Source organism: Eublepharis macularius, chromosome 6 (assembly GCF_028583425.1).
Source record: "Eublepharis macularius isolate TG4126 chromosome 6, MPM_Emac_v1.0, whole genome shotgun sequence".
NCBI lineage: Eukaryota > Metazoa > Chordata > Lepidosauria > Squamata > Eublepharidae > Eublepharis > Eublepharis macularius.
In genome coordinates this window covers 119,720,053-119,743,807 of record NC_072795.1, presented here as the reverse complement: position 1 = coordinate 119,743,807, position 23,755 = coordinate 119,720,053, and the positions used below count along the sequence as shown (strand labels likewise).

Genomic DNA, 23,755 nt, shown 5'->3' with positions numbered 1-23,755 from the left:
ACATGCATGAATCTGTTGCAGTGGGTGCTAGGCACATTCAGCTTTTGCAGCATGGCCCTTCGAAATATGAGTAACGCAAAAGTTTGATCATTTGCATAAAGGAAAAATTAGCAAAGAAAATATACATAAGCCATCTTTCTCTCTCTCTCATATAAACAGTGCATGTTTGTACACATGAAGCTGTATTCTGAATCGGTTCATTGGCCATCAGGGTCAGTAGTACTATCTTCTACCAGCAGCTGTCCAGGGTCTCAAAGGTCTTTCACATCACCTACATGTTTGATCCTTTTAATTGGAGATATCAGAAACTGAACCTGGGACAATCTGCATGCAAGCAGATGATCTGCCCCTGAGTCCATGACCCTTTCCCCAATATATATTCCCTAGGTCTGGTAATTTATAGGTGCTCTTGAAATGTGTTTTTGTTTTGTGTGGAAGCAAGGATCCTCTATGCCAGATGAACTGTTCCAAATATATTTCCATCTGGTGGGGCTTACATTGTCATTCTGTTATATGGGGGTACTTTTTTGATTTACTGTATTTTTTTTGTACAGTGAAATGTCCACAACATTTTTGAAATAAGCTATTTCTTAATATGGGGGGAATGTCTTAAACTTTTGTAAAAAGTAAATTACTAATCTGATGTTATTGTAAAATAAACTCCAAGAAGAAAAGGGCTTTTTGTTTCAAAGAGAAAGATTTACTTGAACCAAATTCAATGTAAAAACAGCAAATTGAATTGATTATCGTTTAACAGAGATATACTTCTTTAGATGCCAAATCTAATACAGTGCATGCAGAGACTTTTTAAAACTAAAATGTCACAAATCAACTGCTTGCAGAGGAGGAGGCAGGACTGAATCCATCCCCCTCTGTTACTTACCCTCCTAAGAATGATAGCTGGGATCTTTCTTGACTTCTCGAAAAAGCAAGTCAGGTTTCTGGGAGCCACTCATGTACTATCTAGTGCTGCCTGCAGATCCCCATCTTGTGCCTGGTCTGGATCAGGGTAAGGAATAGGGTTTGGGGTCTGCAGTGATCCTCAAGGGTTAATTCTTAGGGGGTTTCACAGACCCACCACTTTATTTATACATCTTCTCCTTCAGCTCAATTTTTCCTGGAAGTTTGGATACCAAAAATCCTGACTAGTCATTTTATTTTAACTGCAGCATCAGCATAGGGTAGCTATTATATTGTTAAATGAGAGTTCTTCCATTTAATTGTCCACGTAAGTCCAAAGTCTATTTAGTGAAACCATCAATTAAAAACACACAATGGAGGTGGTGAATCAAAACACTACCTTTATTATAGTAATCTGGGACATAAAATGGCGCATTAGATATTTTTATATCTCTTGGGAGTCAGAAATTATACGCAATGCATGTATTTTTTACATGATTAACATTTTTTATTGCTAGATTTTTTTCCCAGAAAAGTTTCTCTTTATAACTCCCCTCCCTTGATCTGATCTTTTCTGTATCAAGAGGTGATGAAGTTTTAAGATTATCTGGATATTGTGTCCCAAGCCCTTTGTCATGCTGTAATAATATATTCTTTTTCTGTTGTGAAATTTAGTTCTAAAGTTTAAACCTGCCTGAGTATTATGTTTAATTCTTAAACCCCAATCCTAATTTTTTAAGGAGTAGGAATAGGATAGGAGTTTGACAGTGGTTATTAATGGAGGAGTAAAACTCTTTCTGGACATGCTTAAAGCTATGTAATCTTTTACACAGGGAAGTTACAGCAAGATAGTTTATGGTTAACGATTAAAACAAGATACAAAAGTAACTTTTCCCTCCCATTCTCACACAAGGCCTGCTTTATTGAGGCCTTCTGGGTTAGCCTATTAAAAAGTTGGAATGCATACAACCAAAACAAGAAAAAAAGCAAAGCGAAAAAAGACAAAACGTTTTGTTAGGAAGGGATTAACTGACTCAGCTTTGACCCATTTTGCAGGTTCTCTGCCCACATTCCTCCTAAGCCAGACAACCAAAACACATTTCCCCTTATATCTTTGCAATGGAAAAGGCTAGAGAATTTTAAAAAAGGAAAGCTGGGAATTTGGTGATGGGCCACGATATGTTTCAGAGGTCGTTGCTCCCTTCCATGGTCCCCCATAGCCAAACGAGAGAAACAAGAGAAAGGAGCAACGAGCAAGTGGAAGTGAGCAATATGGGAAGAAGCAGGGGCTAGGGGTATTCTTGCCAACATGTGTTCTCCTGGGTCCTCCTCTTCTGAAGTTCTAATTTACTTTCACAAGACAGTGAACTCAGAGACTCTGTGTTAGTCTGGGATAGCAAAAATAAACTGGAGACTTGTGGCACCTTAAAGCCTAACATACATTTTTAACAACTAAGTTTCCATGTGTCCACTCCTTTAGCTGCTACGTGGCCCCTCATCAGGCATTTTATGTAGGAGGTTTGAAAGGTTAATGCAGGAATGTACAGCATGAGATGCAGTTGGGCATGTCAAATATATTCCTGAAAAATACATACTTTTTATTAGTTTTACTAGGATAATCAACACTTGTAATGTGTGGAGAGTCCCAAGCCATGTTAGTCTGTAGTAGGAAAACTCAATTCCAGCCCTGTAGCACCTTCCAGAGTATATGGAAAAGATGTGATGAAGTGAGCTTTGACTCATGAAAGCTTATACCCTAGAAAAATGTGTTTACTTTAAGGTGCTGCTGGACTTGAATCATGAGTGAGAAAATCCAAATCTTTGTTGAAGTTTGGGTGTGGGAAAGGGGGGGGGGTAGTGTGAACTTCTTGACTAAGAAATTTTAAGTCTTGATAATAACATTCGATTTATATACTGCCCTTCAGGACAACTTAACACCCACTCAGAATGGTTTACAAAGTATGTTGTTATTATCCTCATGACAATCACTCTGTGAGGTAGATGGGTCTGAAAGAGCTCCGAGAGAGCTGCGACTGCTCCAAGGTCACCCAGCTGGCTTCAAGTGGAGGAGTGGGGAATCAAACCTGGCTCTCCAGATTAGAGACCTGCTGCTCTTAACCACGACACCAAATCGGCTTCTTAGTTGAAGCCTGGTGTGTGTGAGTGTATGAGTGAAACTTCTTAAGGAATTGTAGAATCCCCCACTCTGAAATTCTTTTCTAGAAGGACAATTACTTCCTGTTCAGAAACAAAGTGGTCAGGGAGACAAAATGTTCTCCCACTGGTTTCAGAATAGTGTCATTTTAAGTATCAGTCTTGTCTTTTAGATAGGAATGGAACTGGGTGTCCAATATAGAAAGCACTGTGCAACGGAGCAATACCAAGTTCTTCAGAAAGAGCATTTCTGTCAGTGTTTCCTTCTCCCAACACCTTTGATGTTGGCTAACAGGTTTACTGCAACCATAATACTAATAATAAACATCTTAATTGTAACCATGATGGTATATTGCTGTTATCTTTAAAATGCACTCTTCCTGACAATTACATTTATGACTGAAATGGAAAAAAAACTTTGAATATATATATGAGGTCAGCTATAAAAGGGGAGGGGGCAGAAGAGACTGCTGCTCTATGGCCACTCGACAGGGATATAGCTAGAACTATAGGAAAACGGTTGCTGGATATGGCCAAAAAAGTAACAGAAGATGCCTTTGCACACAGAAACAGGGCTAACCTAGTCCCATAACTTAAACAGGCCACAAATGGAATCTAGAGGCCTAGAATAGAACAACCTTGGAGAGGGGTATAAAACAAGAGAGTTACACAGTTATATTGGCATATGTAGATTAGAAGAGCCATCTAACTCATATACAGTGTACCAAGGCCCAGGTTCAGGGAGTATCTGAGAATGGCAGGAATGTTTAGATTTATAGAAGCTGGCAATATTATTCAAGTATAAATGTACTGGTGGAGGGCCAAAAGATACTCAGATGTCTGAGAAACTTGTGATCACTAATCCTACAGACTTTGTTAAGACAAGAACTAGGAAGAATGAACTATTGTTATATGTTTCAAGAAGATGTTTCAAATATGGATAACCTTGTTTGGTGTATGAAGTCATAAGATAATAAATTAGCCAAGAATTTGAGTCTTTGACAGCTATTGCTAAGAGGCTTTGAAACCCCATAAATATGACAAGCTAAACTGATAGAGAGCTTTCTCTTAGAAGGGGGTCCTTGTGACCTTTCTATCTTTGGGTAAGATACTTTTTCAGTTCATATAGTTGCTCTCCTTCAATGATCTATATAGTTACAATGGGTGGTACGATTTTCTGTTGATATTAAGAATGCTGAATAATTAATTTATAATAATAAAGGCTTAAAATGGAAGCAGAGACTCCATAATTGAGTTACTTGTGTACAATACCCAGTAATGAACCTAGAACGTTATCTGAGGTGTACCTCTAGCCACGAGCTAAATTATTTGATATAAGAAAGCTAACTAGATGCTCAAGGATTCTTAAGCTCACACCTATATCTGAATCAGACCTGATCAAAGTCATCCTGCACAAAGCCTTCAGTTGGGTAACAAGAAGAGTTAGGCTTATCTCTCAGTCCAGGGTACATCAGATGTCCTCTTACATTTTGGTTGTCTAGCTCAAGGAGGTAATGGGCTGCAAACGCACAGAAAAGCTGATTTGGGGAGAGGTCTGTGGGTCAGTGGCAAAGCACATCCTTTGCATGGCAAAGATCCCAGCCCTGGGATGTTCTGTTAAAGGATCTGGGGTGCAGAGTGTTGGGAGAAGCCTTCCTTTGCCTGAGGCCCTGGAAAGCCCAACAGTTATAAAGTACACACTACTGGAGCCTGATAGATCCACAGTCTCACCGAGTATAAGGCTGCATCATATGTCCCCAGGGAAAATGTGGGGAAAAGCGGTTTATACAAATATATTATCCTTCATTTAACAATACACATTACAGCTTTTTGTATTTCTCTACAATGCAATTTATCAAATCCAAAGGGTTTTACTTTTGTGGTTATACGTCCATTACATTGTGACAAAGAACTTCCCGCCTGGAATTATAACACCTCTCCAGACTGCAAAGATCAGTTCCCAGAGAAAACAGCAGCTTCATAGCATGGATTCTATGGCATCACATCCCTGCTGAGCCCCCGCCCTTCCCCAGGCACCCCCCCCCCAAAAAAACCTCCAGGATTTCCCAAGCCAGAGTTGGCTATGCTAAGACATGAAAGTAAGTAAGCCAAAAGCCAGTGACACATTTCTAGCTCCAGTAGTGTGTGGAGAGAAAACAAGAGCCAGCTGCGTGGGAAACAAGGTGGGAGTTCACAGCGCAACTTCAGTTTGCCTCCCCTCAGGGAACGTTAAGAGATCCTCCCGTCACACAACTATTTAATCTCTCACCCCAGCTCTCGTGTTAGTGAATGTTTATAAAGATCCTTTATATTTCATCAACTTGGAATAAAAGCACTATTCAGATTCTTAGCACTGGGTTGTTCGTGTTCTACTATCTCAGCCACAAAACAAACAAGTAAAATATTCATATATGTTATTTTGCAGACACATAATTCCACGGAAAAGCATTAACAGTTTTCTTAAAAGATTAAAGATGGGAGACCAAAAATTAGAAAAAAATTAAGAAACATTTTATAGCTAAACAATTTTTATTATTATTTGCAAAACAAAAAAACAACAACAAAACCCCACCAAGATTAAAGGCCATAGGCAGAATTAACCAAATGATCCAGCCACTTGGTTATAGTAGCTGATAACTAATACAGCAGGTTATTATTGCATATACCCCTGGTTCATGTATGTGTATCCATGTGATTTTGGCAAGATTACAGTCACAGAGTAGCTTTGGTTTTATAAACTTAGTAATAATACTTAATAAAAACTACTAACATTTATGACCAAGGAGCAAACTTGATGTGAGTGCAGCAGGCCAGCTGTTTTAAACCAGGCCCTGCTCCAATTATGAATAAAATGGGAGGCAGAGTCCTGTTTCCAGAGCAAAGGGGACCCTGTGGGTGAGGATAATGCAGCTCCCTGTAGCTTCTTCCTCATAGGTGTTTTAAGAGTTGGGATCAGAAGGCCATAGAAAATGGGGAGGATTGGCAACTCCCATTCACATGGCCCTTTAGCTCACACCTCCCTCTTTTAAACATAACTGGAGCAGCCCTAAGTTTCAATACACAGGGCTGTTGCCAACATGCATAGTTTGAGATTCAGCGGACATTAATTCCAGATCACAATAGCCGTTTTCCTCATTCTGTCTCCCTCCTCTCTCGCTGTCTCTCTCTGTTGACCAGGAATGAATTTAAACATGTCTGAAGTCACCCTTCTTTTCATAGCCCTTCATTATCACAGTACAATATATGTTCCAAGTGGCAGAGCTGGTCTCTGGAATTCTATTTACACAGGCATGTCAGCAGGGCTTTTTTCTGGTAAAAAAGGTGGTGGAACTCAGTGGGTTGCCCTCGGAGAAAATGGTCACATGGCTGGTGGCCACACCCCCTGATCTCCAGACAGAGGGGAGTTTAGACTGCCCTCCGCGCCGCCGAGCGGCGCGGAGGGCAATCTAAACTCCCCTCTGTCTGGAGATCAGGGGGCGTGGCCACCAGCCATGTGACCATTTTCAAGCGGCGCCGGAACTCCGTTCCAGCTGAAAAAAAGCCCTGCATGTCAGCAATGGCAGAATCTCTCTTTCTAAGCAGAGATTCTACCATCTCTGGAATAGCATCTGCCCCCCAGAACCTGAATTATTTTGGAAAGTTGGATGGCTTTCACTATTCAGCCATTCCTGACCTCAGCAATGGTCTTTGAAATCACCACTGTCTAAAATAATAAAAAAAGAGACAGTTCTTTCCCCCATCTATGCTGACATGGCTGCTGGAAAGAGAACCATCAAAATCAATACAATGGGCGCTGCTGTGGTGGACACATCTGATAGGAGACTTGTATACAGCATGGATGGACAAGCCGCTTTTGTCTCTATTGTATAGAGTGGACCAAGTACAATATACTCTGCTGAGCAACCATTTTCTGTAACAAAAGTGTGGGCTGGTCCAGACATTACCACAGCAACGGCTTTGTGGCAATTATCCACTTGCTCCTGCCCTGTAATAAGCTGTAACACAGTGTAATGTGAAATCATCACAATGCTGGTTTTCCCTTCCCCAAAGGTGAGGGAAATGGGGGAAACTCATAATATGTTGATACAGCATTTGCCGGGGGGGCGGGGTTGGTTGGTTGGTGGATTTTCACTATAAAGAAGCATTCAGAGCAGGGATAAAAACGTCTAAACCCAGTCTCATCCAACACTGCATAAACTGAACACTATCACATAGCTGTTTAAATAGCCTTTTATCAAGGTGCCAGGGGTCCCCAGCCTTTTTGGGCCTGTAAGCACATTTGCAATTCTGACAGAGGGTGGTGAGGGAAAGGACAAAATGGCTGCCGGCAGAGGCAGGACTAGAGGTATAAATATTGCCACGGTGGTAACCTTGGTTGTGACAATGAATTCAAAAGTATGGAGGAAAGAAGGTTTCCTCCTCCCTCCAAGAAAAACATATTAACATGTTCAATTTTGAGTATGTATATAAGCCAATACTTCTTGTGGTCTGTGGCATGGATTTACTCTGATGAATGCTGACCTGTTGTACAGTCCACATTTATAAAGGCCTTTGTGAGCAAAAGGAAACAGCTGAGACCTGCTTGTAATAAACCCATATACACACTCAAAGTATCCTTTTTTTCTAAAATAAACCAAATTCTTGTCTCAGATTTGTAGTAATTAATCCCTTCCACTATACCTGTCCTGAGTTAAACTCTGGAGTGCTGCTCCTCATGAGGAAAGGGCTCTGCTAACTTGGGAGGGGGGCTTCACTCTCGCCCCCTCCAGCCAGCCAGCCTTATTCTGTCCCAATGGTGTTGCTTGGTAGGAAAGGGCTTTGGTGGTGGCTTGCGCTGAGAAGGGGGGCTTCAATCTCCCCTGTTCAAGCCAGACAACCTCCTTCCATCCCAAGTGCTGCTACCAAGTTCGGCATATTTAAGGACTACAAAATACTTGTAAACCTGGACTGGAAATAAAAGACTTGATGGAAATGGAAAGTAACATGCTTACCCAGGTAAGCATTCTGTGTGGCTGGTGGCGTATAAATCCCTGTGCTCTGTAACAACATTTTACCGACTCAAATAACCTCTTACACCCCAAAGTGAAAGCAGCCATGAGAGAAGCATTTGCCTCTGTGAGTAGGGTTGCCAGCTCCAAGTTGGGAAATTCCTGGAGATCTGGAGGATGAAACCTGGAGAAAGTGGGGTTTGGGGAGGGAAAGGACCTTGCCATGGCATAATTCCATAGAGTCCAGCCCCCAAAGTAGCCATTTTCTCCAGGTGAATTGATCTCTGTGCCCTGGAGACCAGTTGTAATTCCGGGAGATCTCCAGCCATTACCTGGAGGCTGGCAACCCTATCTGTGAGGGTTGCTCATGTATAAATGAGATTCACTTGCATATAAACTCTACATGCAAAGGTATCAATTCCTGTGGTTAAGTGTGTTTATACATGCTGGGATGCATGTGGAATCCTCATACAAAGCAAGAGTTGACCCATGGCTGATTTCGCTTCTCTTCTGGAACTGAGCCAGCAAAACGTTGCAATGCAATTTGGACTGTTGCTTTTTGATAGCGAAATGCTGAAAACGGGAGGGATCAGCTTATTTCAGCAGCCCTTTAAGATGCGGACACTCACAATTAAGCAAAAAAGTTTACCAATGTTCTGGAGCGCCTTCTTTAAAAAACAAGCACAGACAATGTACAAGAAATAATCCAAACAACTTAAAATGCTACTTTTTAGAATTAGGAAATTTGCAATAATTAGAGACATTCATTTAATAAGCTCTTCTGATTTTTTCCAGAAAATGATCCTCTTGAAAATAGACATTTTAAAGCCCAGGAATACATAAAAAGGAGTTATAAAATTTCACATGGCTGTTGCAATTTCTACCCTTACATGGCGAACCCTGGAAATGCACATTCCAACAATGCTGTGGCAGAGATAAATTATACTTCATATTCTTCACCTAAATGAAGATTTTTGACTGGATAACATCTTTGTTATTGGATCTTGTGGTATCCCCTTACTTCAGTTGGAAAAAAAGAAGGCTCTAATTGTTATGAATACACAGCTTTTGAAGAGAAAAAGAAATAGTTGCCTAGCAAAGTCAGTTTGTTGCTCGGTTGGCAATTTCTACCAGAGAAGCTCCTTCAAGATATTATTCATATTTCACTGTGCTTGCAGAGGGGGCGGGGAGAAGAACACACAACCGAAACAATCTAAATTAAAGACTTACTTTGTTACTTTGTGGTCTGTGAAAGAAAAGGACTCAGAAATTTTGGTTAAAGACCTTTACACTCACACACACACGCACACACAAAAAAACTGTATAAAAATACTTTCCCACTCGGGAGATTGGAACAATGCTGGATTGGTTGTTTTTGCATTTTTTTTTTTAAAAAAAAGAAATGTGGTACTTGTTTACAAGTTATTTTAGCTTATTAACTAAAAATATCGTAAAAGTTGAAATTTTAAGGAGCTGTTTCTCACTCGCTTCTGGTGAGCTTGTGCTTTCTGACCTTATGGATGATAAATGCACACAGGTGGAATAAGAACCAGCGCCTCGACCAACCATCAGCCAGGAACTTCCCCTGTGGAAGGTCCACTGATATGAGTGGAAGATACACTGGGCAACTCCCATTTATTTCAATGGCACTTGGCACAAGAATGGTTCGCACTGGCCTCTTTTCTAATAAGACTTCTGTTAAAGCAGTGGGTTTCCTTTGAGTCACGCTCTTGATAGCTTCCTTTCCTTTCAGGCAACAGCTGTGGAGGAATTCCAGAAGCACCACTTGCGTTTTGAATGATGCTTGTTCAGTGCAATGTCTTCCTTTTCTCTTTCCCTTCTGACCCGCTGGTAATGATCTTCTTCCTTAAGATACCATACAGGAGGCCAGCGATGTCTCTCAAAATATTCCTGATTGTCTGCATTGGAAAAAAAAAAAGAGAAGAAAAAGAGATCCATAAACTAATGACTTCCAAAACTATGGACTGCTGCTTTTCTTAAATACCTGGATGCTGAGAAAGTAAAAGTTTCCATTTATTTGCGAGATTTTCAGTGTAATGCTGTGCAGAGTTACTCGAGTCAAAGCCCATTGAAGTCAATGAGCTTAGACTGGAGTAACTCTCCTTAGAATTGCATTTGTTTGTCTTTAAGTTTTGGAAGTTTGTCTTTAAGTTTTGAGGAAAAAAAGAAAAGAAAAAGAGACCCATAAATGAATGACTTCCAAAACTTAAAGACAAACAAATGCAATTCTAAGGAGAGTTACTCCAGTCTAAGCTCATTGACTTCAATGGGCTTAGACTCGAGTAACTCTGCACAGCATTACACTGAAAATCTCGCAAACAAATGGAAACCTTTACTCTACTTTCTCGGCATCCAGGTATTTAAGAAAAGCAGCAATCCGTAGCTGTTTTCTTCCCAAGAGTGCAGAATCTAAAATCTCAAGCAGTATTTCTAAAGAACTTCTGCTTTCCTTTGCCAAGTTTCCTCATGGTACTAAATTTGGAATATTACACATGGATTCATGTAGCCTTTGTGTTCTCAGCTAAGAAGATACTGATAGGTGTTTACAAACTTTGGGGGTGGGGTGGGATTGTACAATGCCAAAATGCCCTAGAGTAGACATTCAGAGATGAAATTCTAAATCTGCAGTGATAATATATTCTATAGGAAATAAAGTAATAATGTATTTGTTTCTTTAAACACTTCTATCCTTCCCCTTTCTTTCCAACCCAAGCCTCCGAGGTGGTTTACAACCCAAATAAAAAACAATACATTACAATATACAATGATCTATCATAACAAAATAGAAACTAATAGCTGCAGTTGAAGAGCTCAGACAAATAGATGATACAGAAAGCACTTATAGGAATACACAGCAGATAAGTGCATATGGGAAGGTATTCTAAAGCCTGAGTGCCATGACGGGAAAAGGTCAGGGCCTCATAGGAGATGGGCAGGTCCACAGAGAAGCAGGCACTCTTTCAGACAGCCTGGTTCTAAAGCATTTTGGCCTTTACGTAAGAACCGACATTCTGAATGGTGCCCAGAAATAAACTGGTAGGTGGCAGCTATTAAAGATTTTATATACTGGCAAAGATGTGATACAACTCGTGAACCCCTGTTAATATACTGGCCACTGCCTGTTGAACCAATTGACATTTCTGAATATTCTTCCAAAGTGTGGATAACGGTGGCAAGATTTGATTTTTTTCAGGAAGGCTCACTACAGAGGTGCCAGTGGAAGTTTGTGAAAGGTAGTATCAACCTGTCATGTTCTACCACGGGTCCAGCAGCGCCCGGCGCCTGAGCTGCTGAGGGGATAGTCCCAGAGGCGCCCAGGTTCTGCGTAGGGTCCCGTCTAGTGGAAGGAGGGGGGTATACATCACCCTCGCACCCTCTCAGCCACTTCTGGGCCCACTCGCCTCCACTCCCTCCTCTGCTCCTTGCTACGTATCTCCTTCTTCCTCCTCCCCTCTCCCTCTCCCTCCCTAACCATCCACTCCTACACTCTCCACCTCTGGCTCCCTACTGAGTCTGCTTACATAGGGCTTCCTGCTCTGCTCTCCACCCTTCCTCTCCTGGGCTGATCGCTCCTGATCTGGGCCAGCTGGGGAGGCTTCCAGGTGTCTCTCCCCAGCTCCAGCCTCTCCCTTTCCCCCTATTCCCTACTTGGAGGATGGGGCTGGCAGGGCCTTTCCAGGCAAGGCGGCCTGGCAGCTGCTTCTCCACGGGTGTCTGTGTGGCTAGACAGATCCCCGGGGCAGGTGTCATTTCTATGGGCTTGACACCTGGCTTGTTGACCCCTCCCAGTGTATGCATGGACAGGAGGATCTCCTGCCTGCCTACTTGGCTGTTCGAGCATGTGCTTTGCCCTTCGGTGCCTTGCGGCCGGGGAGGGGTCTGGGGCTTGTCTGTGGCTGCTCCTGAGTTTCCTGGAGTCTGCTGGCTGCCTTCTTGCCCATCTGTGGCTCCCCTGGGTACCGGCATCCCGCCGCTCTCTACCCACTGCGGCGGTGGTATGCCTTTTGCAGGCGCTGGGTGTTGTGGCTGCGTTAAGTTTCAGGGGTGTGGACAGCTCATCCCCGGACACAACCACAGCATCAACAAGCTGTGAAACTATTATTTATGGCTAATTGCTTGAAGCTAATGCTAGGAGTCAAGGCTTACCTTGACAGTAAGACTTTCAGATTTTTGATACATGCTAGGAGGACAAAGAAGGGGAAGCTGAACTTGGGAGGAAAATACGCTTCAACATGCTTGTACCTTATATGCTGCCATTTTAAGAGCCAAACTACATTAGATGCCAGACATGTGTTCTTCATGAGTCAGGTCCCGCAAGGTTCTCTGGGTAGTGTAGTCTTACAAAAAACAACTGTTCGATGCGATTCTCTGCCAGAGGAAGAACGATGTGAGGGATTCTCTGTTGCTCTCTTGCAAAAAGCCACTCAGCTCAGGTTTTCTTCTGGGAGCTCGGGGGCAGGGAGCATAACAAGAGGCAGGAAATCCAGGCTTTTTGCAAGACAGAAAGAGAGAGAATCCTCCTCATTGCTCTTCTCTCTGGTGGAGAATCACATCACAGACTCTCTCTCTCTCTTGCAAAAAGCTGTCCTGGATTTCTTGCTTCCTGTTACGCACCCCTCCTCCTCTAAGCTCCCAGAAGAAAACCCAAGCCGAGGCTTTTTGCAAGAGAGAGAGATTCCCCAGTGAAGAACCACATCGAGCAGCTGTTCTTCGTAAGACTACACTACCCAGGGAACCTTGCGGGACCCGACATGCAGCCGGGCATCTCGTGTAGTTTCCCTCTAACTTTATTCTTTTAAAATACATGTTTTATTGAACCCAATTCATTATGTTGGAGAGTGCAGCTGGCTCCTCTTCTAGCTGGGAAGATCTACATAATATGTTCAAGTAATCAAGCTTCCGCTCTGGCTTGGCTCTTATTCCTGACTGCTGCATCTCCATAGAAAAGCGATATATGACTCCTCTCCAAGCACCCTGTCAGTATTCTCAGGCTCAGTCAGAATTCACTCAAGCAAAGGACTAGATGAGATGTAGAGAGTGTTCAGTTCTCATCATGCCAGCCACATTGTCTCTATGCAAGCTATGGGTATCTATGTAGACTCCAATGCATGTAGACAAATTTATTTGAGAACCAATGTGGTATAGTGGTTCAAATGTTGGATTAGGATCTAGGAGACCCAAGTTTGAATCCTCACTCTGCCATGGAAGCTTGCTAGATGAGCTTGGGCCAGTCACACACTCGCAGCCTAGCATACCTCACAGGGTTGTTGTGAGGATAAAATGGAGGACAGAGAACGAAGTAAGCTGCTTTGGGTCCCCCACTGGAGAAAGACAGCATAAACATGAAGTAAAATGACTTAGATGAAAGAGTACAAAACGTGCTAACAAAGTTTGTGGATGACACCAAACTGGGTGGGGTAGCTAATACCTTGGAAGATAGGAATAAGATGGAGGATTGGGCCCAGGTAAATAAAATGTTTAATAGGGACAAGTGTAAAGTGTTGCACTTGGGTAATAGAAATAAGTCACATGACTACTGGAGGGGCAAAACCTGGCTGGGCAATACCAACTGTGAAAAGGATTTGAGAGTACTAGTGGACCATAAGGTTAATACAAGACAGCAGTGTGATGAGGCAGTATAAAGGTAAAGGTAGTCCCCTGTGCAAGCCCCGACTCATTACTACCCCATGGGGGGATGTCGCATTACGACGTTTTTTTGGCAGACTTTTTAGGGGGTGGTTTGCCATTGCCTTCCCCAGTCATCTACACTTTACACCCCCAGGAAACTGGGTACTAATTTACCGACCTTGGAAGGATGGAAGGCTGAGTCAACCTTGAGCCGGCTACCTGAACCTGGCTTCCGCCGGGATTGAACTCAGGTCATGAGCAGAGCTTGGGCTGCAGTACTGCCGCTTACCACTCTGTGCCACGGGGCTCTTATAATGAGGCAGTAAAGAATGCTAATGGGATTTTAGGTTGTGTTGGCAGAAACATGGCGTTGAGATCATGTGAGGTATTTGTGCTACTGTATACTGCCTTAGTTAGATTGTACCTAGAGTACTGTATTCAGTTTTGGGCACCACATTTTAGGAAGGACATTGATAAGCTGGAAAGAGTCCAGTGTAAGACAACAAAGCTGGAAAGAGGGTTGGAGTCCATGTCCTATGAGGAGAGGTTGAAGGAGTTGGGAATATCTACACTGGAGAAGGGATTTTTGCAAGGTGCTATGATTGCCACCTTCCAATACCTGAAGTGTTGCCATGTGGGTGATGGGGCAGGTATTTCCTCAGCGGTATTGGATAACAGGACTAGGACTCAATGGAGACAAACTACTGCAATTGAGGGTTTTTTTTTAAATCTGAAGAAGAATTTTCTGATGAGGCAGTGAGTTCGACAGGCTCCCTTTAAAGGTAGTTGATTCTTCATAGTTGGAAGTTTTTAAGTATTAACTGGGTATCTACTTGTCAGGAATGTTCTAGCTGGGGTTCCTGTGTTGACAGGAGGTTAAAATAGATGATCCTGGTGGTCTCTTTCAACTCTGAGATTAAATTAAAACAATTTTAAAAAATAAAGAAATAAACTCTAACCCCCAGATCTTAAAGATAATGGATTATTAGGTTTAAGCATGCCTATGCCACTTTAATATTTAGATATTTATTTATTTAGATAACTTTTAACCCTGTTTTTCTCTCCAGTTGGACCCAAATTGGCATACAAAAAATACCTAATTTAGATCAAACAATTAGCCAAGCAATACAAAAAGCAGAAAACTACATTCTGAGCATGTTCTCATTTTAGTTGGTAGATCACTCTGGCCACAAGCTAAAACAGCCCTCTGGCTGACGCCTCGAGCCATGACCAGGTCTTTAATGCCTGCAAATAGGAAGAAAACAAATGTGCAATAGGCAAGATGTCCCCCCCCTCCCCAAACAATTAACCTTTTCCATCACTCAGTGGAACCTCTTCCTTGTTGCCTGCATGGAGCTTCACTTTATGGGCCATCACCCAAAGATTCTGATGCCGTATCTACTGGGTGGGGGCAAAAGAAGTCCAGAGACAGACATGCCTTGGACAGGGCAAGGATGGGTAGGCATTCTTCTACAGCCTCACTAATCTATAAAATCGGAACAGGTCTGAGATGCCATAAGAAAAGTTCATACCACCATCTAACTATAAATATACCGAGAAGATTCTCAAGTTCACACGTGTTTTTCATTTCTTAAACCTACCCACCATCTCTGACTTATTTCCTACAGTCCATTTTGAATTCAACGATGATCAATTTAGCTAGTATTAAATTATCCAGGATTACTTTTAAAGATAATGCCCCTTCTCCCCGGAGATTATCCTGTGCAACAGTATGCCTAAAATACAGAGCATTGCCAAAATGATGTGAAGACAAGTTTGCCACACAGGCTGAAGACCATAAAAACAAACAAACCAAAACAGAGCTTTGAGTGTGGCTTCCTGAAATCAGGACTGACACTGTGGTGCTCTGGGACCTTGAAAGCTTTGTTTATCTGCCCTTCTGCCCATAGAATAAACAACTGATCTACATTTTTAAATCCCATGACGCAGCGGAAGAAAGGAAGCTTTTTCTTCTCCTGCCTGCTTCCTCCCTGCTCCTGTTGCCTGCCTCCTTTTCTCATCTGCTGTGGTAACCAAGATTTTAGTTGTACCACAAAATAGGTGCAAAGGAAGAACAAGGTAAGGGAGAGAATTGGTGGGAAGAGCCACAGTTCCCCTGTCTCCAACTAATCTGGGGGACTGAGCAGATTACAAGATGGTAACTCTATTCAGTTCTATGTTCCCTTCCTGTTGCTCCTTGCTTTTCCGAATCCTTGGCAAAAGGACCAAATTATTTTAAAAAGGTTGAATGGAAAAGGAAAAAAACCCTCAAAATCATACATATTTATTTTATACCCTACCTTTCTCTCCAATGGAAACTTACGGTAGTTTACATCATTCTTCTTTCTTCCATTTTATTCTCACAACCACCCCCCGTGAGGTAGGCTAGGCTGAGAATATGCAACCGGCCAAAGGCCATTGAGAGAGCTTTCATGGCAAAATGGGGATCTGAATTTGAGTCTCCCAGAATCTAGTCCAACATTCTAATCACAAGCTTACATGCAATTTAACTTAATTTTGCAAAGTATTTGTTTTTACACACACACATTGAAAAGATAAAGCGTAGAAAAGTTGGGAAGATGGATGAAGAAAAGTTTGCCAAGGGGCCTTACCAGGAGATTTCGTTTTGATTTCCTTGCGGAATTTGGAACAAACACTGTTGTAGTTGGTGCAGATATAGTGCAAGCACCAAGCTGCTAGCTGGTTAGCGTTGTGGAACTGGAAAAGAAGGGAAAAGAGTCAAGGTTTTGTGGCGTTAACAGTTGCCTTTCAGAACAATTCTGGTATTTAATGCATGAATTATCCCAGGATTAAGCCATATGAGCGGCTCGATCCTGGGATGTCTTCTGACATGAAGAAGTCTGACAACACCACAAATAAAATACTACATTCAGCGCAAGGGAGTTACTGGCATTTGCTCAGGAAAGCCTTCTTTTTGATCTAGTGCTCTGAACCATGATTGTAGACTGACTCACTCAAAAATTTATTGAGGGGTTGGATAACGGCTAAATAGGCTTGGTAACTACAATAAAGAGCTTACATGGAAGACAAGTGGAAGTCCCACTCCAAGGCCAGGTCTCTATATTAAAGGATGTATGGGGTATCCAACCATGTTTGCATCTTGTAGCAGCAGTGCTGCAAGCGAGGAGGGGAGAATTTGCAGAGGAGCACTGGTAGGTGGGAGGTGGGAATGCCTAACTCTTTGCCTGCCTGTCAGTTTTTCTATGCAATTCCCCTCAGGTTGATTATAGCCTATTTTCCACAGCAACCAGGCTTTAAAAGAAAGACCGGCTGGTGGGAAAACTATCTTCATGCGTATGTATTTGTAAGGGAGGACATGAAGGCCCGGAAAAAGATAAGCAGCTCCTTATCTTGTTTGATGATGGTCTGCTAACAGATGCTGCTCTACCTCATGGAAAACAGGGGCTGGGGGACATGTGTGCGCTAAGAAAAATATGAATTTCTACCCTAAGCTTTCTAAAAAGAAAGGGCCGGACAATAAAATATTTACAGCATCCCTTTAAGACAGTTCTCAGAAAAATTCCAAAATAAATAAAACCATTGCAATGTTGTTTTTCATTCTTGGAAACAGTAACTTTCTAAGCATTATGCAATTACTAGAGATGGGCACAAATGGGGAAAATGACGGTTCACTGCGTTTCACAAACCATGAACTGGCAGGAAATGGCCCGGTTCGCAAACTGGTTCATTTGGTTTCCGGGGCAGCAGAAGGTTTGCAGAGAGCCCCTCCCCCGTCCCTAGGAAACTGATTGATCGGTGACAGGCTGCAGTGACAAACTAAAAAACGAACCAAACAAACCGGCCTAAAAATCATAGCAGTTTGTTGTGCTTTGTCAGAAATGCCCTCCAATGAACCGCTGGTTTGCGAACCAAAAAAAAAAGGCCCAGTTTGTGATGAACTTTGGTTCGTTTTTCGCTTCATGCCCATCTCTAGCATTTACCATCCGAAAAAGTTTTTAGGTTTTTTAAAAAGAAATATTGTTGCAAAGAATATATGCTGTCCATAACAAACTGGTACTAACCTGGGCTATCTCCAAATAGTTCAGTACTTCTCCATCTATACTAACACCACTCACTGCAGTTTTGGTAAGCTCCTGTACTGCGTGTTGCTCTGTTGTGATGGAAAAGAAACACGAACCAATGTGCTTAGAAAAAATAAATGAATTTTAGAAGTTATTGCTTTATCTGTGTCCTCACCCTCTACAGTATTGCCAGTGGCAATGGAGGAAAAAAACCCAAAATGGGAATACCGCCACTACAGTTTGGGCTCATGGGGGATTTATTTTTGAAGCTTTGGAATAAAATGAAACCATCGTGCTAGCTGCCAATTCTCTTTAAAACGGGGAGGGGAGTTGGCAATTCCTGGAATTAGCTATCATCATATTACTAACAAAATAATTAACCAAGTCAGACTAGAGTAATAAAACCAACTTGGTTTCTGCTCTTTTATGGGATGCGTGCTTGAACTGGCTTGATTTAAAATGGTTGAACATCAGCTATTAGGCTCTCAAAATAGGAATCTGCAATGGAAACTCGAATGGCCATGCTCTTTCAATTAAGGGTAATCGGTTGCCTAATGGGCATTATGAATTACAGACTCTTTGCTTCCTGTCTCTAAAGCCTGTGCAAGCGTTTTCAGCGGACTAAATTAATTCAGCACAGAGGGGAGTAGAGGAAGAATTACATTTTTCTACGTCTCATGGTTTGGTTTTGGAAAAGCAAAACTGCACATCTGTTTTTTGGACAAAGATCATAACGAAGCAACAACACAAGATTTCAATGCTGCTGGTAAAAAGAGCGGCTGCAAAGTCGGCAGCAATGCGAGGGAAGAGCCAGAAGCTTTACCTGCAAGTGCAACCAAATGTGGGAGGCAAAATCTGTTTGCCAGTGCAATTAATTCAAGAGTGTCCAACTCCTGACTGGACGACAGCTGCTTGGTGTACAGATAATCCAGAATGGTTTGCATGGAAGTCTTGTTGATGTTTGGAAGAAGAACCTGAAAAAAAGGTGTTTTCGAAATGTTCAGAACAGAAGAGATGATCTAGGCATGGACAAGACATTATCACCCACATTTTTATTTCACCCTTCCTCCAAGGAGCTCAGGGTGGTCTATGTGATTCTCTCCTCCTCCGTTTTCTCTTCACAACAACTCTTGTGAAGTTCGCTGGACTGCTCACTGGCATTTGAAGTTGCATTCTTTGTACAGCTTTGCTTATTCGTAACGCTCATTTGTATTGAGGGAACTATTTGACTTCATGTCTGTGATATAGGTAACCATATACAGCTGGGTAGGCAAATTATGTTCAGGTGCCAGAAACAGAAACTCTTGCTTTGATATGGGAGTAACATTTAGGAATGAAGGTACACTGTACACGGAATGTTACATTTTAGATTCTGTAACAGGGCAGATTTCAAATACTCAGTGGCAGAACAAAAAACAATCATCAGTCTGGAGTCCCTGACCTACATCTGAATATCTTTACAGAAAAAAGGATCCGGGCATCATCTCTTCACCCCTACATCATGCTCTCTTTTTCAGCAGGGTATAATTGTTTTTTCAAATGCAAATACTTGGCTAGGATCTTAGTAAAGTCCTGAAGGAGGCATCCCCAACCTAAATATAGTAATTCACACACACACATTTCACCAAATTTCAACAATAAGAAGAGACCTAATAGCCACTTTACTAGTAGCCTCAAAGAGCGCAATCGCTACCTTTTGGAAATCTAAGTCTACCCCCTCAATTGATAACTGGCACGAAAAAATCTGGGACCATTATATATCAGAAAAGCTATACGATAAAATTTAGCAAATAGAAAATTTTCCAAGAACCACCAACTTTCTTGAGAAATGGTTTCCTTTCTTTGAATAGCTTGAAAATAATAGTTCCTTACCTGGTCTTAAACTCTTTCATACATATGCAAATATATAAGTAATCTGTCAATTTAATGTTAGAATTTACAAGTACTTTCTCCATTTATTTGTTCAGATATATGCTCAGATATAACCCTCTAAATTGCTCTAGTGTGCATTCAATTTTTACTTATTATGACATGTTATGTGTGTATTAATTTCGATGTATGTATTTATTAACGGATTTTAACATTAACTTCTTGTATGACTGCAAATTCTTGATTGTATATAGTTTAATAGTTTATAGTTATAAAAAAATTAATTAAAAAAAACTAAAAAAAATGCTAAGTGATATGGACAGTCTGGAACTGAAGAAACATAAATAGCTCTACGCAACCAAGGGATTTTGGACATTGTGTTTAACTGCAACAAACATACGTATCACTTCACAAACCCCTTGGAAACTGAAAGGAAAAGCAGTTTAAGAACTGGCAGAGAGATCAGCCATTCAGTGAATAAGTTAGTGACTCCACTGGGCATACCCAAGACCCGGGATGCCCCTAAAGGTACCTTTCTGGATCCCCAGTCCTTGGTCCATCATATCTAGGGGACCGCCTCTCTCCCTATGATCCATCACAGCAGCTTCACTCATCTGAACAGGGTCTTCTGCAGGTACCATCTTGCACATGGAAAAAAATCAACAGCTGCCTCTATGTGAGCATTCTCTGTGGTGGCCCCCACTTTATGGAATGGCTGACATGAAGAGATCAGAAAAGCTCCCGGTCTCCGGGCTTTCCACAAATTATACAAAACTCAATTATTCAAGAAAGCTTTTTACTCAGATAGGAGGGCTGTACAGTAAGGAAGTGATCTCAAAGAGATGCATCGGTAAAAGGAAAGAGAGGGATTACAGACTTTACAGACTTCACTACTATTGCTTTAAATATGATCCTACTAGGTAGTCCCTACATTGTTTAACATGTCTGCTTTAGAGTAGCTTATCCTCTGTCTCAGCATTTCCTCAACTCTGTACTGGACTTCTGCCTGTTTTAAATCTTTGCATATTTGCATGGATAAATCCTATTACATTGTTTATTGAAGTAACTTTGAAATTGACTGTGCTGACTCACATTTGTGTAATCTTCCTTGAGTTTCAGTGAGAAAGGTGGACTATAAACAATGTGAACAAGCAAACAAATATACGGTGTGTTTGTGGTGCGGCATGCTGATTGCCTCACTGAAACCTTTGTAGTCCTAAAAGCATATACGGGAATGATTCATCCAAAAAGAAATGTTTTTCAGTCCCGTCAATTACACTAGGAAGATCTATTGTATAACCAAAGTTCATTGTAATTATCTGAGCCAAGCTACAAGTGACGCCTTATACAGGTTGGACACTTGTCAGCTTCCCTCAAGTTTTGATGGGAAATGTAGGCGTCCTGGTTTTACAGCTTGGCTCTTCATTACAGCTGCAAGACCAGGATGCCTACATTTCCCATCAAAACTTGAGGGAAGCTGACAAGTGTCCAACCTGTGTCAGGAGTCACTTGTAGCTTGGCTCTTAGTAAAACAGTGAAATATCTAGTCCATAAAATGCCTCGCGGAATGAGGCTGTTATGGCTGATGGGGAGGAGATGTGGCTCAGGGAATAAGTCTCTGCTTTGCATGCCGAAGGTCCACAGTTCATTCCTTGGCTTTTCCAAGGATCAGGTAGCAGGCGAGGTGGAAGACCTCTGCCCAAGACCCCGGAGAGCTGCTGCTGGCCTGAATAGACAATACTGACGTTGATGGACTGAGGGTGTGATTCTGAGTAAGGCAGCTTCATGCATGTTCACGTGTGTGTGACCACTCCTTGGTTATGCTCATTGCCCAGAATGGCCAGCTGCTATTTTCTCAATGAGAGCTAACGGCCAGGTGAGTCTTTCCTTCAAAGCCAAAGGACCTGTGGGTTTGAACCATTTGCCCAACAAAGTTTGAAGAAGGCCACACACACAAAGAGCTGAGGGGAAGGGGACAAGTGGTGTGTCAGAAGAAACAGCAGCTTGAGTTTGGGAAGAGAGAGTTTTGCAAGAGGCAATGGGAGAGCGGAGAGCTGGCTGAAGCTCAAGGCCCCTGAGCTAGAATTTTCCCCTCCCAGGCAGAATGGAGATAATATGCTAGTGTACAAGTATCCGTTGCTCTTTCTTATCCAAAGGAAATCAGGTCCAGGAAGCTGAACCCTGGGAGCATGCACCGATATTAAAAGAAGTGAACCCCATTTACAACGCACCATACATCCTTCTCCAAAAGCACATCTCAACCAATTCAACAGAACTGGCCACTTGGGATGTTATGTATTTGTATTCACTGCACAACGAAGGCCTTATTTTCCTCAGGTCATTAGCCTCTGTTGATTCAGAACAATATGCCAAACTGAAATTTCCTTCTAGGATTAGCATATAAGGGCCAATACAAGAAGCAGTGTGCTAAATTTTCTATATTTTGCACCCCAGAAATGCCTCACTAGGGTGTATCTCACTAATATCCCATCAAGTTGCTACAACATGAAGCCAGCAGTGTGGGCAATGAGGGATATAAACAAGCGCTTACATCTCCCCCACCCAAATCAGGAGATGAGAGGCAATCTACAGAAGTTCTACTCAGAAGTAAGGACAACTTTATTCAATGAGGTTTGCTCCTAGGAAAGTGTTCTTTGGATTGCAGCCTTAAATGCTTAACATTGGTTGGCCTATGCACATGCACAAACATGAATATGTACCTGTCATGACAAACTATCCTATGGAGAAAACAGTACACAGCACAAGAGACACCACGTCAAGGACAATTCACATTGTCATTTTGGAGCTTTGCTTCTGCATTAGCTCATTCCTGTCCTTAATATAAACACTGTGCAGCTAAAAATAATTCAGAGATGCTTTCTGGACTGCTGATTATTTTTCAGCACCTAGCAGTATTACCTTTCCGATGTCAGTTGCTTTCAGTAACACTGAGTTTGCGGCTGCAACTCTCGCTCCACAGCTTCCAATTATACTGTTCTTAAGTTAAGGAATGATTGTGCCTGCAGATGTAGCAACTGAGCACCGTCGCAGCAATGGGGAGAGAGGTACAGCTCACTTCCCCAATGATATCCATGCCCGCAAACATCCAATACCTAAAGCACATTATTTTTTAAAATTATACATGAAGGCACACTTAACTCTTATAGGCAACACATGCAGTCCAAATATCCTCAACATTCACCCCGGGATTAATTTCTGATTGCGCCATCAGGAAGCAGTGCAATCTTACCAAAACTGATTAACTGTGATTATTTTGTGTTACCTCTACAAACTAAATGTAATTAAAAACATAACTCCTATTGCTCTGATTAAAGATCATCAAATACTTTCCCTGTACTTCTGTTCATTTTACCAGCAGAAGCAATTTCATAGAAAGCGTTGTTCAGCTTCTGCCCCACTCTATACACTTATCTTTTTAAATGATAAAACAGCAAAGAGTCCAGTAGCACCTTTTAAATGATAGTAACTGGTACAGAGAAAGAAACTGTACAGGTAAGAGGCAATCTGCCAGACATTTTAGTGAGAAAATTGTACCGCCTGAGATCTGAAGATCACAGAATGCCAGGCAGGAAATAGGAACGAGCTTTGATTAATTTATTCTGTCAACCGCGTATGGGAATAACATTCATTTATATTCTTTCCTAGAGTGAGACTAGAATATATTCAACCTAAAAATCCCTTGATGTTGCGGGCCTACAAGGATCTCAGATACCCTCTTATACCTAGGGTATCTCTGTAAAGTTTCAGAAATCTCCGCATTAGGAAGACTACTCCCGTTCCCAGGTTTCTTTGCTTGCTGAAAGTTATTCCAAGGGAGAGAATATGTATTATTACTATTTATTTATTTATTTATTTATTTATTTATTTATTTAATTCAATTTATATTCTGCCCTCCCCGCATCAACAGGCTCAGGGTGGATTACAATTGGTATAATAAATTTAAAATACAAATAGCTTTAAAACCAATAAAATCATATAATTAAAAAAAAAAAACAGCAGACTTCTCCAAAGACCACCACCCAACCATCTCCAAAAGTATTTAACAAGGCTGGGTGGTAAGTGCTTCCAGTAGGGGGGCACGTTCTCCTCTAGATGGCTGGCAGGGAGGCCCAGCCAGCATCAATCGTATGC

General features: G+C 41.8%; 1 protein-coding gene across 2 annotated transcripts in view; it reads right to left on the bottom strand.

Moving 5' to 3' along the window:
* Positions 1–8,796: 8,796 nt before the first annotated feature.
* Positions 8,797–23,755, bottom strand: part of RHOBTB1 (Rho related BTB domain containing 1) — a 90,763-nt gene continuing 75,804 nt past the window's right edge. For both annotated transcript variants that reach the window (XM_054983527.1, XM_054983528.1), the window contains exons 8-11: positions 18,558–18,708; positions 17,735–17,823; positions 16,304–16,409; positions 8,797–9,961 (exon numbers count right to left, since the gene is read on the bottom strand). In XM_054983527.1, coding sequence (XP_054839502.1) covers positions 9,792–9,961; positions 16,304–16,409; positions 17,735–17,823; positions 18,558–18,708 — 516 coding nt within the window. In that variant the 3' untranslated portion in view covers positions 8,797–9,791. The remainder of the gene's footprint in view (positions 9,962–16,303; positions 16,410–17,734; positions 17,824–18,557; positions 18,709–23,755) is intronic.